Genomic DNA, 16,391 nt, shown 5'->3' with positions numbered 1-16,391 from the left:
ACTCTTGGCCCCCTTTTGAAAATCCCAGCCTACGGAGTCAAGGCTTGAGCACACGTTCGGGGGAACGGCGCTGTGGTCATGTAACTGCTTAGGACTGAACAGAAATATTTCCAGTCAGACCTTTATAACCTAAAATATGCCTTGGCAATGATTTCTCATGTGCATTTTCTTACCTGCTTTCATTCTGCGGCAGCGACGTGAAAAGCAAGCCAGGTCCAGACCGGGGTTTGACAGGCAGTGGTTGGTTACAAGATTCAACACTTTTTTTTTTATTTTTCCGAAATATGACTCTTTGCAAAAGGGGAAATAAACTGCTCAAAGCTCCTGGAGGTGTGGGGGGCCTGGCCTGGCAAGCAGGGCCTGTGCAGGGACTGGAAGGGGGGCTAGGGGCTAGGGGCCACGCTGGCACATCTGCTTGCAGGATGTGGGCCAAGAATAGCAACCCAGGGTGACGCAAGTCTTGCCTGGCGTCGTCAAGGCACCGGCTGAATTGCTCTCCGTACAAATGCATGTCGAGGCATGTCTCAGGAGCAGCCAAGCCCAGCAGAACGGGGAGGATGGGGCAGCGGGGGACCTGCCGCATTGCCCTTTCCTGGCCGCTGGAGTCAGAGCTCACAACACACAGCTTTTCAGCACGACCTCTTTTCCCTCTCATTTCAAGGCTTTCTCTAGCGCCGCGGGCACCAAAACGTCGTTTTTGTGCCAAAGGATCACAGAGTCTCGGCCCTGGAGCCTGAGCACGTAGCACACGGCTGGGGCTCCCCGTCATCCCCCTTCCCCACGTGCAGGGACTGAGTGGGCATGTCTAAACCGGCACAGGAGCGCCGCGGCGGGGACGCCTCTGCTCCATGGGTGCTACCTCCCAGCACCCGTGATGCAGCTGCCGTGGCGCACAAACCTGGGAGGCTCGCTGGGGCAAGGCCCGGCGCTGCGTTGCTTTTGCTTCGGGAGGCAGCGCGCGGGGAGCGGGCCAGGAGCGACTTGCCGCAGCAAAGACCTGCCCGGCGAGTTCGTTCGCAGGGACAGGAGGAATCTGCCTCTGCAGGTCTCGTGCAGGCCGGTCGGCCTCGTGCAATTGCTGCCGTGAAACCACCCCGTCACCGAGTGACCGCATCTGCCCGTCAGCGTTGGGGGCTCTACAATGGGAGGACCAGGCCTCTGGCGGCGGAGGGCACGTAACCACGGTTTGGTCACGATCCGCTGGGGCTGGGAGGAGCACCCGCTGGTCCAGAAAACCTCTGCTCCGGGCCCTCCTGTATCCCAGAGCCACGAGGCAGCCCAACATCCCACTGCAAGTGGTGAATCTAACACACCTCCCCTTACGTTTTGGCAAGGGAAGATAGTAAGAGAGACTAGGGCAGTAGCTGTGTCTGCAGCCCCTGCCCTGGCAGGTAATATTGTTATGGCCCCTTACCAGTGCTGTGCTCTAGGCGTGACTGCTGAGCCGATGACAGCTGATGGCTTGACTAACCAGAGTCCAGGGGCTCCTTTACTTGACTTTTTTCCCTTCCCAGATCAGTGGGGTCTGGCTTCGTATCCCTGAAATCTTGGAATCCATCAGCGGCAGCGCTCGGGAGTGATTACCTCCCGGACCAAAAACACCATCTGTTTCAGGGCAGCGCTTCCCACGGTTGTATTGGACGTGCCAGCAGAAGCCGGGGGTTCAGGTAACACATCAGCCAGCATGAGACCCCGGGCACGTCTGTGAATTGGAAACACAGCTACCCAGATCCTCTGGTGGGAATTTGAACGTGATTTTTTTTCCAAAGGTTGTCTGGAAAACAGAGGCGTTATTGGTGACTTGTCAGAGCAATGGGTGTTTGAATGAGAGAAAAGGTACTGACTGTGTACGGGAGTGTCGGGAATAGGCCGAGCTCTTCTACCAGATGACTCCAAAAACGCGACGTAGAAGGGACGCTGCTCCTTCTGCATGAGGAGGTGAGCCAGTCTCCATGGGGGGCTAAGAGGATGATCTTGGGCTATCCCACATCTGCCTGCTACAGATTGCTTGCACCTCCCTCCGAAACAGTCCTTACTGGACCCTGTCTCCAAGTCCCGACGGCCCCCCGGGTCCCATCCGGAGCGGCGATGCCTGCTTCTAAGGTGTTGAGCAAGTAGCTCACGTACTTGTTACTAACATTTCACATGAAAGAAAAACTGTTTTGACCTGACTTATGCCCATGCCAGATGACTTACCTTTGTTAATTATATTAGCACAGGCCATTAACCTGTTATGCATGACAGGGGACAGATGAAACAAAGGCATGGCTGTGCAACATCCACGGGCTGTTTGATATTAACTGCGTGGGACGGGATTAGGAATCTTTTACCGGCAGCTCTCGCTCTGACTGCAGCTCACACATTAACTCCTGCCTGACGCTTGCTCGAGCACCGTGGTTGTTGCACACCACGGATAGCCCAGCACTGCCATGCTGCTTGTAGAGGCTCTGGGAAGGCAGCGGTTCAGGATGAAGGCCTTCATCTGAACATGATTGCTGAAGCACTTGAAAAGATGACATATGACAGACAATTTGCTATGTGGGGAACAGGCCCAGAGTCTTGCTTGGAGCGGGGATCCCCCCCCCCACGATTTTAGGAGCTCACATTTGACTGGATCTCAGTGGAAGTTGCAAACCCTCTGCTCTGGATCTTAACTTCGAATGTTGGGTTGGGGTGATGGTTTCAACCCACAACTGTAATGCAGGGCCTTACTTACTCAGCCTTTTTTTCCCCCTGAAGAATTCAATCCAGTCTGACCGTTTGCAATGTTCGAGACCCAGCTCCTTGCTTCGCGTGGATTTCAGTCACTGGGGAAGAAGCAGCAACAGCAGCTTGAGGCTGGTAACCGGCCACCGGCACGCCAGCCAACAGGTCGCACCGATTCTGAAATCAATTGGATGTTGCACCTTCTGGTGCATGGATGATTCAGTAGCCAACTGCACAGCGTGAACAACTGCACAAACATCAGGTCTACCGCCTGGTAGTTCACAAAGGAAAAAGGAAACAGCCTTGCCTTTGCTGGGTGAATGATTCCTCGTGAATCGCTTGCCAGGCTTTAAGTTGTTAACGGCTCGAACTGCCTGACCTAGGTGCTTCCATCCCTCCGAGCTATCTGTATTCCTCAGCACGAGGTTTTGTTTGATGAAACTGCATGGCCAGTTGAAATCAAACCCGCACTGAAAATCCTGCGGTGTTAATTCTCCTTAATCTTGCCTTCTGCTAAAAGCCAGTCCTCTTGGCTTGCTGTAATTATCCGAAGTAGTAAGGCCATGCAAAGCTTCGGTAGCCGAGTCATTTCAGAGGAGATTCGACCCGATTCGGGGACTGAATCTCCAAATCCAAACTGAATTGGGAGACCAATTAGAAGCTTTGAATCGATTCGAGGCATCCAACTCAATTCAGAAAAGATTCGGCCATAGACTAAACAGGCAGCTGACACGGCTGCCTCCAGCTGCTCCGTCTGTTGGTGTTGGGGGAGGGATGGATTGAGGCTGGGACAGGCTGCTCAGCCGGGGGGCACAGGATATGGGTGTGGCGGTGCTGCGAGTGGGGACTCTGCCCTGCTGCTGCTTGTCCAGCTGTTTTTGGGGGGGGGGCACAATGCAGGTGTGGCTCACCCCAGGCAGAGGGGGCAAGCAGCAGCAGGGTACAGCCCCCTCTCCCAGCGCAGCCGCACCTGCATCAGTGCTGGGAGTGGGGAGTCTGTCCTGCCGCTGCTTGCCAGCTAGCATGGAAGGACGGGTGCCCAACTGGCACGGGGAGGGGGCGCAGTATGCGGGTGCAGCCGCGCTGGGAGCGGGGGCCATGCCCTGCTGCCGCTTGCCCCCTTCCACCTGGAATGAGCCGCATCCTCATCCGCCCCCCCCGCCCAACACACACGCTCACCCGGGCAAGCAGTGGCAGGGTATAGCCCCCACTCGGCGCTGCCGCACCCCCGCTGGGCAGCTTGTCCCAGCCCCGATCCTGCCCTCCCCCAACCCCACCCCCAACAGACTTACCAGCTGGAGGCAGCTGTGTCAGCTGCCTGTTTAGTCTATGGCCGAATCCCCGAAGCAGCGTTGAATCTTTTGGATCCGATTCAGCTGAATTGAATCAGGACAGTGATTTGAATCTCTGAATTGTATCACTGTCCTCCGAATCAGCCGAATCTGAATCCGAAGTGAATACTTGCTGCTCCGCACAGGCCTACGAAGTAGTGCAAAGCCTTTGCAAAGGTCAGGTGAGGGGGGGCTAGGACTACCTCTCTCTAGGATGGAGTTAGTACAGGCTTCCCTCACCAACCACAGTTTTGCCAGCCATGGTTTTGAGTATACACGCTTCAGAGAAGGGGGGTGTACAGTTGGCACAGCCCCCCCGGCCCTGCTCTTGCCTCTCACTCCTTCCCCTGCCTCCCCAACAGCCCCCACAGCCTCGCTGGTGCCCCTCACCCCCCAGCCCTGTCGGTTTTGCCAACCAGGGGAACTTTCAGGAACCTACCCCCGTGGTTGGCAAAGGAAACCTGTGTCTTCTGTTCGGCGTACCTCTAGTCTCCTGTCCTGGATTGAGCGCGGTAGGCCCACACTGCGCTCAGATGCATCATCGTAGCACAGATCAGCAGGCTCAGGCTGGTTTTCATCTCGCCGGCTCCGCTACCCAGGTTGGTGAAACCACAGTAGCAGACTTCAGGTACGAGCCTCCCTGCGCTGCACTGGGATGCCCAGGCTGCTGTGGCTTCACTGCTCTTGGTACCCAAGTCAGAGCAAAGTGAGCTTGAGTGCATCTACCCAGGCTACGATTGCACCCCGACTGCAGTTAAGACGGGCCCTGGGTGGCTGTAAAGAATTTCAGTCTGTTCCCCTTCGAATACAGGTGTGTGCTAGCGCACTGCTCTCACTCGCTATACCAGGCCTCCATCTAGTGGCAGATGGCTTGCAAAGCCTGCACTCAAAACCCCTGTTAACTAGAGGATGGGTAGGTGTGTCCCGCCTAATGCTGAAACCTTGCTCAGCTAGCCCCGATGCATAAGCACCGAGGAGGCAACTTTATGCAGCCAGGCCCTTGCAGGGCTCTTCTGGTGAAGCCTAATGATGTAAGCAGGTTCGGTGCTGGGAGGTCTAGGCAACAGTGGCTCATCCTGTGGTTCTCAGCCAGGGGCACAACATCGTCCCACGGGGACTCTCATCATCTGCATCCCTGTAGCTAAGGCGCAACATCAGACCGGCAGCGCATCTGCGCAGGAGGATTTGGGGAAACGCTGAGACACCATCTTCTTCCCCGCCTCCAACCTATTCCGGAAGGGAGCAGCTTAAACGGGAGGTCCCCACGTACGCTACTCAACTGCTAGACGGTCCTGCTACTTTTAACAGCTGTTGCAGTTCAGCCTCTGTTTTTATATCGTGGCACTTTGCCTTTGCATAGCATTTCCCCAAAGATGTAAATTAGGAACGACCTGAGGCTTGCAGCGCTCTGGGGAGCACAGGCAAGTAACGCCTAGTTTGCAGAAAAGGAAATGGGAAGGTAGGGCCGGATTAACCCTTCAGTGGGCCCTAGGCAAACCAACTCGTGGGCCCAGGCTCGGCAAGACCTCCCCCCCACCTCCACCTCCCCACCCCGGCTCTGCTGCCCGCGGGAAGCAGGGCTCAGAGCGGCCGCTAGGAAGCAACCGCAGTGGCAGCGAGGCCTGTGGAGGGGAGGGCAGGGGAAGGGAAGGGAAGGGAGGCAGGTGGAGCCCACATCAGGGCCCTGGTTTGCTGATGCATTAATCCAGCCCTGGGGGACGGGGGTAGATGCCAGGCCCTGCCCCAAGTGCTCAGTGCCCAGAGTTGGCCCCAGGCTTTCAGATTTCTTCTAGCTCACCCTTTGTTGCGGCATATCGCAGCCCGTGGAGTTGTTTTGATGGGTTTGTGGAGCCAGGCCTAACTTTGCATTCAGGACAGACCATACACGAGTACTTGCACTTTGCGGTGACTGCGGGAAACGAGATGAATGCAGAATATCCTAACGAGACGGAGGATTCTGCCCTCGGCAACCATTTTTCATGCTAATGTTTCCTTTTCTTCCCTTGCCAAAGAGCTTCGTGCTTTAATGCACCGCCTGTCTACAGCCGAGTGAATAAAGTGCCACAGGTAAGTTATTCAGTAAGTGAAATCTGTTCTGAGAATTGCCCCAGCCCACTTCAGACTCTCCTGCACGCCTTCATCTTGGTCATTTAAGCAAATGTCTTCGGTATGCGCCTGTCTGATTGCTGGCTGCGATCATTTGCTGGGTGGCGCGGGAGTGGTGCTGTTCATCTCCCTGTGGACGGGCAGACCTCTCAGGGGCAGGTATCCAGTGCAAGTGCTCGTCCTTGCACTGTTGTTCTCTAATTGCGCTTCCCAGAGACATTCCTGGCACCGAACTCATTTGTTAGCATCTGCAGTCGCAACCGAAATCTTCGCTCTTGCTCAGAGCTGTTCTGTAGCAACTCTCTCCACAAAGACTTTGCAGCCTCACTAGACAAGCCAGGGAAGGAAGAAGTAAGAAAGGGTTGGATGGGAAACCGTTTTCCAGTCCTGCAACACTTTTTTTTCCCCCTGAGATTTCACTGTTCACTGAGCTGTGGAAGAGAGCCAATTTTGAAGCCTAAAGATTTTTAGGTTGAATTGGAGCTACAAGCATTTCCAAACATAGCCATCCCCTGCTCTGCTTTCTCGGGGCCAAACACATTGAAATTCAGCTGCGTTTGTATGGAGGAATTCTGCAACACGGTAATAAGTCAGAGCAGCTCGAACCGCAGCTATATATTTCATTTCAGTTTCTAGGAGGATGCGTCTCAGACCCTGTTTAATATTTAAAAGTGAGACAGTCAGATTTAGAACAGAGTAGCAACTACTTCCTTGAGCTATTAAAAACATCCTGAAGCTCAATGTAATGAGGGGCTGCTCTGAAGCCCAGAGGAATCAATGAGCCTTTCCACGGACGTCTTTCAGCAGGAGGCTAAAATCGTACCAGATACGTAAGGATCAGGGGAAGACCGAACCCCAGCCAGAGTGTAGTTGGGTAACAAGGGCATCGCCAAGGGTCATGTCTCCCCACGTTCAGTCAGGGCCCTTGAAACCTCAGATGATGCTGAGCGCGCAGGTTACCCCGACTAAAGGACATGCCGTTCTGCACTGCGCCAGCTTGCCCTGTGCCAGCTCCGGACCGACGAGGACAGTGGCGCTGCGCCAGGCCCTGCAGCAATGCCCGTCTGCCGGGGGCTGGACCTGCCTATCGCGCAGGTGCTGCAGGGAGACGCCTGGGGAGGCGGTTCTCGAAAGGAACAATTGGGCTCTAAACCTCGTTGAAAGCAAAGAAAGAAAAAAGAGCCCAAAGAAAAAGCAAATCGCACACACAGCTCAAACTGAGGCCTGGATGACCGAAGTGAAGCATTTGGCAGTGCGCGGAGTAACCCACCCACTTGGGGACTTGAGCAAAACACCTGGGACCTGGTCCTGAGGCTGGCGGAAAGCAGTGCAGCCCGTCTACCTATTCCAGCTGGGGTTTTGGTCCGGAGACTTCAGCGCCTCTTGGCTGGGATCACGAGAGCCCCTGGCAAAAAACTTCTGCCCTGCCCCGATCCCCGTTAACCAAGCGCAGGCTCTAGACGGGGAATCAGCGAGTCACCGGAGCACGAACATACCTGGTTTCCTCCCCCACAGAGTGGTACTTCGGAGATAAGGAGTCCAAGGGAAGTCTCACACTTTGCAAAAGACCAGACATCTGAACTTTAATAAATTATAAATTTAGAAGTTCTAATTTGTATATACATTTTAATATACAAGGCATGGCTATTGATGGCGATTGCTGTTAAGGCATATGTATTGTAAGTGAACGGCAGTGCCATACAGACATTCAGATGAACGTAGCTAATGCTGTGCACTGTAGGTGAGTAAATAAGATATTAAATGCATTATATAATAAAATAAATCATAACCCTTTGAGTACTAGTAAAGCACCACTTCAAAACATTTTCTGTTTCTTAAAGGATTGTAAGTAGGTACTGTGAGAACCTAAATATTACATGGAAGGTGTTTAAAACCAGGACTAAAGTATGAATAATAGATTATAACAATTCTTCAGGGAATACTAAGCGAGGGAAAAATGGGGAGTTGATGGAGGCCAACGGAAATACGGTTGGTTTAGGGTCTCTCTTAGGCTGACCCTTGCTTTTTAAAAAACAGAACTTTGGAAAAATAAGAAAGATGTTAACTTGGAAAGCTGATCTGCTTGTGCTCAACACCAGGATGCACAAATACCTACCAGGAAATGCATCACTTTGCTGAAGCTTTCAGACCAGGGAGCCTCTACAGGAGAACCAGATCTATACGGAAACAGATTCTTGGCCTCTTCCTGGGTGTTGTGTTGAATTAAATTGGCACTTTGCCCTGTATTTGTGATGCATCAAAAAGTAGTACTTAGGCGATGGATCAACGTTCCAAGGACGTATGCTATAATTACGCTTTTGCCCAATTATAGTTATACACGGGAGGCGGCACTGCAAAAGGAAGCAGCTGTCTAAAGTTTCACAAGCCAATAAGAAATCCACGTATTGCACCACATGTAAAGGCACAAAGAGTAACCAGAGGAGAGGTGCCAAGCTGTTTGTTGCTCTTAATCACTGATCTCTTGGTCTGTTTAACATGTGAATGGCTTACATTGCTAAGTTATCGGGCTGAGGTTGTGACGAACACGTTGTTCTCTGTGGACTTGACGCGATGCGCTTCACGTGGCCGAGGGAAGGGTTCTCACAGAGAAATACTGTCGAGAGGGGACGGCGCGCAGCCGTGTCCCAGCAAGCAGAAGCGGGGGTAAACATGCACGGGTTGGTATTTTAACCCTCTTCAATTATTTGGACTGAAGAGTTTGACTCTGGCACAGAAAAGAGAGAAGATTACAATGTGGACAGAAAAGGAATGCAGTGTATTAAAAAGAGCCAAGGGGGGAAAGCCAGGTAGAGTGAAAACCCAGTACGAAGGGATGAAACGAGTCACAGGTCTGATTTCTATACACAGATGAAACATGGCGTGCCGTTTGGGGGGGAAGCCAGAGATGCATCTGCACCAGCCTGGCGTCCTGCGACATTTGCTCCTGCTCAGGACAAGTTCATGGAGGGCTCGAGCTTTGTAAGAATCGGGGTCACCGCCGGCTCCTTTCCCTTTAATGGAGGCCAGTAATGGGTGACTGGTCACCCGCTACAAAACCTCTAGGCACTGGCTCCTAAGGAGCGATTTTTTCAAAGAAAGCAGAACACCACATTTCAGCTCCAGGGCAAGAAGTTACTCTCACGTTCCTGGTGGGAGGCTGGCAACCATCACACCCAGTATCCCCTCCCCACCCGCTCTTTGCAAGGCTGTGGGTGGGGACTGGGCACGTCATCTTCTCTGGCTGGCCAGACTCTGTCCATGCACTGAAAAGCAGAGGAAACCACGTTGTACAAGTCAGCTCGAGCCTACAGCAGAAGGAAGAACTACAGCTAGAGCAGGGCCACAGCCCATCCAACCCAGACCCTTCAGGGACTCCCTGCTCCTAGCTGTGTCACTTGATAGCACACTTGGATATGCTCCTTAGGTGTACAGCCAAGGTTCATGGCTTCTTTTAATCCTGTCATAACCTTATAGGCCAGATGGTAATTTAAAAGGGATGAGTATTACTTGCACTGAGTTGTAACAGCCGAGCAGAAGAAAGATGGAAAACATGAAACGCTTGATATTCCTGCCAGGGAAATGCAAATCCAGCTTGGCTTGTTCTGCATCTAGATTTCCTGTGTAATTGCAGTGATTCAACTACTTCTTTCTTACTTTTTCCTTTTCTCCCTGTTCCTGGTACCGTACTCTTTTAGTTTATACACAGGCAACCAGACCCCTGCAGCACTGGAAACAGCTGTCGCTGGAGCTTGCCTTCACTTTGGACGTGACTGACTCCCTGTTTTTCTGCATGACAGTTTAATATTAAGCTTCCATTTGCTAATCTTCAGCTGTGCACTCCTCTGCTCCGATCCCAGTCTACGTGCCTGGGCCGCCATCCCTGAAAAACTGTGCAAAGGGGTATTGGCTGGGGACCACGCTGGAAAGCATCTGCCCGGTGGAGTTTAGACTGTGCCCACTTTGCAGCAGGGGTTGTCTACTAATGTGCACGTACCGCGCCTAAAATAATGGGACCCTCATTTTGGCTGGGTTGGAAGCACTGCTGTCAGAAGCAAACATGCTCGATGACGGTAACGGCCCTCCTCTCGCCAGGGCACGGCACTAAGCGTGCAGATACAGGGACAACTCGACCTCTCCGTGGGTGCACACTCAGCCCGAGCCAGGCGCAGAGACGCCATTTTGTTGCATACTGAATGTGCGGCCAAAAAAAAAAAAAAAATCACAAGCTTGGTAGAGTCCCTGAAATCACAACGCTTCCTCCCACGGTCAGCCGTGAGCTGGCAGCCACCATTTCCTCCCACTGTCTCTCCGACCTCTCCTCCATCACAGAAGAGGTGCATTGGTACGTGCAGTTTTCTGAGTCTTGCTCTTCCCTTCACCGCCAGAGCTGGGGGTTACCCTGCTCCAGCGTCTGTAAGAACATCAGCCCGCCGGGATGCAGCGAACATCTCAATATGCCCCAACTCTGACCAAGGCATCACTGAGCGCTTGCCTGGATCCGAGCCGTTACTTCAGCCGGACGGCACGTGCAAGATGCCTGCCCCTGCCTACCTTAGTGGCACACGCTCTCCATCCGGCGCGGTGGGAAGAAACAGCAGCAGTTACATCTGTGCCGCCTGCGAAGGCAAAGTGTGGCTCTTTGGAGCATCTCCAAGCCTGCATTTATCAGCTCATGCCGTGGGGGGTCCTCCCTTCAGATCCAGGGGTCTCAGGGTTCATGTCCTGCAGAAGCCCCGGACAGGATGGTATTTCCGACTGATATTTGTATCGCTCCCTGAGATGATCCCTATTCTAAAAAAGCTCTTTATCTAGTCCCTGAATATTCGTGGTCTTGTCGGAGCACCTCGGAAACATTTGCTCAGCTTTCTCCTTGCTCCAGCCCGTGAGGATGGGCATGTGAAGGAGCTGAACCAGGGAGAAGTCTGGCACTTGGACTCATAGTCCGAGTAAATTATTTTGGTTAAATGTTGGCTTTGCTCCCTTCATAGCTGGGTTCCCCTCGTGCTGCCAACAGTTCAGTGCAGGGGGCTGTGCTCTGCCACGGGAACTGCTGCCTATCCGGCCGTGGTTTTTCAAAGCAGAAGCTGGGTCCCTGTCCTCAAGCGTGCGGGAAGAAGTCACTTGTGCTTTGCACTGCAGTAGTGGCCTGGCTGCCAGCAGCTAACCTGGGGACATGTTCTGGGGCATCTAACTTCTGTCCAGCCTAGCTCTGCAAAGGCCACTGCAGGCTTGCAGCTCCCACGAGGAAGGGGGAAGGGCCGGATACACTGCTCTGAAGACCGGAGTAGCAACCTGAAGGAGACCGTTTGGCCACTCATTTTTCACAGACACCAAGTGAGGATCTCGAGGACTCTGCCGCCTGCCACGTATTGCTGACCTCGAAGAGAGGTGAGGAGGTGAGGCAAATATGCTTCTCGTCCCCATCGCCTTAGTGGTAAAGTCACCTGAACCGCTCCTTGGCCCAGCCTTCTCGACATGGCAGACACACTTAAAGCCAAAGGGGCCGCGTCCACACGAGTGTGGCTGTGCTGGCTGCGGCGCCGCAGGCGTGTCTGCAGTGTCACGGACCGCACGTTCGGCTGTTCTCCACACTGCAAGGGGGGTTGATGCCTGGATATCCCGGGGTCAAAAAAAATTTGCACAAAACAACAGTGGGGCAATGCACGCAGGGGCAGCACGCGCCACTCAAAATGGAGCCCGGCTGGCCGGAGCCACGCTCCAGCCAGGCTCCGAGTGGCAGGATCGCCCTAAGAGGCCCCCGGTGCTAGCCCCAGCCTCCTCTACTGCCCCGGGGTAACTTGCAGAGAGCACGTGGTACGGGTGTCCCTGGGGACAACGCATGGAGGCACAATGTGGGCCACTGCTACGTGTCCCCAGGGGAACCAAACGTCCACGTTCGTGTGGACGCGGCCAGGCCACGTCGTGTGAAACCCTCAGTTCCTAATGTACACGTCGCTTATCCTGCAAGGTAACTATAAGGCTATAATTTCCTTGCAATACATGCTGGCATTCAACAGCGAGCATGGCTTTACCGAAAGCTATAAACCAATCCATGCCTGTCTTCTAGCATGAGCAAAGGAAAACACAATGCTGCGGTGTATCAGCTTGTGGAAGACCCTGAGGGGGAAGGAAGCACCCAAAGGATTGTCAGGCTACACGGCGCTAAGATCTACGCTGGCTGACACCGTGTGTATAAGGAAAGCGTAACGAAAAATCAGTTGTTCACTTCGGCAACAACAGAGCTGTCCTAAGGAAGCCTTGATAATACAAAATATTTTCCTCCAGGATAAAACTGTACTGTGGAAAAAATGTAACAAACAGAATTACATTTTCTTCACAAAGCACCAATAGGAAAGGAAATGAGAATCCAGTTATTTGCAGTTAAAGAGCGTGTGGGTAAAAGGCAGACCCAAGACATGCCAACTCTGACCACTGTGGCTGTTGTTACAGGAATTCAGAGACCACAGAATAAAAATCCTTGTAAACAGAAGTGCCGGGGCACCGGCCGTCTATGCGGGATAAATCCAACCGCACACTGGGCGCATATGTTTAGGCTCAAACTTTTAGAGAAATCCCGTAACACTTGTTTATGGGAACATGCAAAATCCCTGTGGTTATGTCTGGGCATTTATTTAGTGTTACCCAGACCATGGAAAGGTCCAAATTAAGAAAGGATACACAAGCACAAGCCCAACCGAAACCAAACGAGTAGTACCAGTACAGTCCACGGGACCGTTTGGTGCTTCAAGTCAGGCGTGTCCTTGCGTACGGTCCTGAACCAGAGACGAATTTCGTGCCTGATCTTATCAATGCTTACAGGTCTTGCTCTGGATGTTTGACCACTCGTGGAGACAGTGGTAGGTATTGGGGTCTGCTCTCCGTGCTGAACGCACTCCCAGGGGTTACACACACGCGCAGAGAGATGAACAGAGGCCGTTAATAAACCTGCCGACCTAGCCTAGGCACCATGGTTCGTATGGATTCAGTGAAATACTGTATCAATATGACATTAATACTCTATAGCACCCTGTAAACCTGCCATCGTTGTGTTTATAAAAGCATTTCTGACACAATCTGACCGCTCCATTTCCCGTAGACTTTGGAGGCTGGCATTTCTGCCATAGCACCACTCTTTCTTTTTTTTTTTTTTTTTTGTCTCTATGACATGGGCATTACTATGGTTGTTGGTAACATCTCTATAAGAGAAAAAAAAATGTTGTTTGTGCCACGTTTCCGTTTTAAGTTATCTTCCTAAGAGTCTCTTTTTTCCTCTTCTCAGCAATCAGCTCTTGAATTCTTTGGTTCCTTGTCTTTTCATAAGGCAGTCTCCTTCGCGTGATGATGTTATGTTGAGAGACGTCGTTATCCAGCCCGACAATTTTATAGGGCACATCTACCGCATTAATTTCCGGGCGGTCGTCAGTTGTATTGGGAGGCGCGGCCGTGCCCCTGGATTTGGGGACAGGAAGAGGACTGGCCGTGGGCTGTGCGATGGGAGTGGCGAGGGTCGACAGGAACTCCTCCTCTATGACGTTCGTTTTATCGATGCTGGAATCGGTTACGTTTCTGTCCTCTGTTTCGTTGTTATACAGGTTACAGGACTTGCAGCAGAGCTTATTGTAACCAGGAATTGAGCAGTACCGAGAGAGGACCTCCATACGGCAGAACATGGACTTGTCTCCTTGGCACCGCTCCTCTGAAAGAGAGAGAGGACAAGTAAATAAAGCGCGCGTGACAAAGAAAGCTCGTGCCCACAGAAAACATTTAAAGCAAGTGCCCTAAAAGTCAGAGGAAACCAACCGCTGCTGAAGCCGGGCAACGGGGACAAGGTTTGGAGTACAAGCTGGGACAGGATACTGTCAGACAGGCCCCTTTAGTTATACTGGAGCTAAATCCTACACCCACGCAAGTGAGGCGATCACAGAGCCCGATCTGCATTTTGCACGGTGGGCTCCGAGTCCTGGCCTTCACGTTACCCGAGCGCTGGATTCAAAGCCGAGCTGGAGTCGTACGGCCTTCCTAGGTGGCCATAAAGCAGACCATTACCAGGACTACACGGCTCCTGCAAAGTGCCTTGAAGCTCCTCAGCCACTAAAATGAGTAGTATTTGCACAAGGAAGTCATTGCGCCTTCACCTGTCTAACGCTGGGCTGCAGCACAACAGCAACGCTGCTGCGGACGAGGATGTAGACAGCCAGTAACCTCAGCCATGGGATTATTTAAATCTGAGCTTCTGAAAGCCAAAGTCTTATCTGTGCATGGACTGGATGTTCCTGGAACTGAAGTCATTTCTTGGCCCTTCATGCCGAGGATGGTATCTCCTGAACCCCTCCCTACGTGCAAGATAAGACTCTGGCACAAACCCTTTACGCCTTTACAGAATCCCTTTGAATCCTCTGAACTTATTCCACAAGCACACACGACTCCTGCCAACTTCCCAAAATGACAGGGAGGCTCCACATAGTCCTGACTTGTGTAAACCGGAGCAAAGAAGTGTAATAGCAATGAGAAACAAAGACAGTTCCCAAAGCTGAGGTTGGAGGGACTACTACAATAGCCCCCAAGTACCTAATGCCCCACAACAAATGTGCAGGGCTAGGTTTGGTGACATTCAACTGCACATGACAAAACTCAGCATAAGGAGATGCAAGGGGCTTTTCTTATTCCCAAGCATTAATCCAAATGTAATCTGAAATCACTGGCACGGACCCTGCCGGTCTGTCCGGCGACAGGGGAGATGCTATGAATCCTAGCCGCTGGATGGTAGGAGCCAGCAAGGCTACAAATCTCCACCGGTTTCCTTCTGGTGCAGCCTAGGACAGCAAGCCACCTGCCGCCAAACGCCTGGGCACCCCAGAGCTACAGACACTGTCTGGTTTGATGCCGAGAGCCAGGAGCTAGTGGGAACTGCAGCAAAAATGCAGCTAAAGTTCGTACCCATCCCCCAAATCATTGTGGACGCCTGCCCTCTACTAGGAGTCGGTAAGGTCACAGGTTATTTTCTCAGCAGCCCCAGTGCCCCGTGGTGGGGAGCAGCATCATCCCATACTCCAGTGCCCGGTACCGCAGAGGGGGCTGGGCTCTGTCGCGGTAAAGCGTGTGCCCGCCTTCGTTCAGAGCACGCGTGACTGCAGGGGTGTGCTCAGCCGGGGGAGCTTAGCATTACCGATATCAGACTTTGGCAGCTCAAAGCGAAATCTGGTCAAATCTCGCGGCAACACTGCATCAAACTACAGCACGGGAGCAGGTTAGGAGATAGTAAAGTGAGGCTAGAAAGCAGAAGTGCGGTTTCTTCACTCATCCTCAGCTAGGGTATGGTAGGTGTTTAATTGGCAAACATATCAGTCTAGCATATGCTAATGGTTATTGCTCTTGCTTTGAAAATCTAGCAATGACTGACAGGATTAGAAACACTTTTCTTGCAAGCAGCCCAGTTTTGCACTGACTCTCGCATTTTCTGTAGAAAAACAAACATACAATTCCTTGAGTCAATGCATTTTCAGAGTTTCCAAATCTCAAATCAAGTAGGTGCCCAGAAGACAACTCCCTTCGGAGCAGAAAGACTGTGCTTGGGACGCGTGTTCAAACTGGCCTCTCCAGCTGCAGGTGCAAGCTTTTGTGCACATGACTGTGCCACCGTGCAGGCACGCCTTGCATTGAGGCCCCTCTGAACACTGTGCCCTGCGTTTCTCTGGCTCTAATTCAAACTTTTCAATATTTTTTGCAAGCTACTATTTCAATTTAGGTTCAACAGGGCTGCTTCTGTTTGGGGCGTATGTTATACGAGGCAGTAGAAGCATCTTTAGAAAAATGCCTTATTTTTCCAGGAAAAAAAAAAAGGGTGCAATGCTCACCATAAAAAGCTACCTAAGAATCAAATTCAGTTATGCAATAGCCTTCAGTTCCATATGATATTTTATATTAACAAACATGAACCTCGTAACTCAGGAATGACATTTGGTATTGTCGTTCCAAACCAAAGTCTCCAGGTTTGCTGCACTTTTATTAGTTTTATTTGCAGTAGGCATGACAGGCTCTAAGTAGGTCTTTAAATCATCAGTAAGAAAAAAATAAGTTTCACAGTCACTTTGGTACACATCAAATTGGTCTCATAAAAAAATATTGAAAAGCAAACTGAATTGGCACATCTTTAATATTATGTTAAATACATACAAAACACTAATAAAATATCCCTGATAAACCAAAGTGCATATAGACATAGTGCACAATGCCCAGATACCTTATTGC

General features: G+C 51.8%; 1 protein-coding gene across 2 annotated transcripts in view; it reads right to left on the bottom strand.

The window, feature by feature from the left end:
* Positions 1-7,699: 7,699 nt before the first annotated feature.
* Positions 7,700-16,391, bottom strand: part of ADAMTS2 (ADAM metallopeptidase with thrombospondin type 1 motif 2) — a 246,603-nt gene continuing 237,911 nt past the window's right edge. For both annotated transcript variants that reach the window (XM_090064427.1, XM_090064428.1), the window contains exon 22: positions 7,700-13,839. In XM_090064427.1, coding sequence (XP_089920553.1) covers positions 13,382-13,839 — 458 coding nt within the window. In that variant the 3' untranslated portion in view covers positions 7,700-13,381. The remainder of the gene's footprint in view (positions 13,840-16,391) is intronic.

The sequence above is a fragment of the Crocodylus siamensis genome, chromosome 10, assembly GCF_052110815.1.
Source record: "Crocodylus siamensis isolate JL-2025a chromosome 10, ASM5211081v1, whole genome shotgun sequence".
In the NCBI taxonomy this organism is placed as follows: Eukaryota; Metazoa; Chordata; order Crocodylia; family Crocodylidae; genus Crocodylus; species Crocodylus siamensis.
The sequence above is the reverse complement of the archived record's forward strand: the minus strand, read 5'-3'. Positions and strand labels throughout refer to the sequence as shown.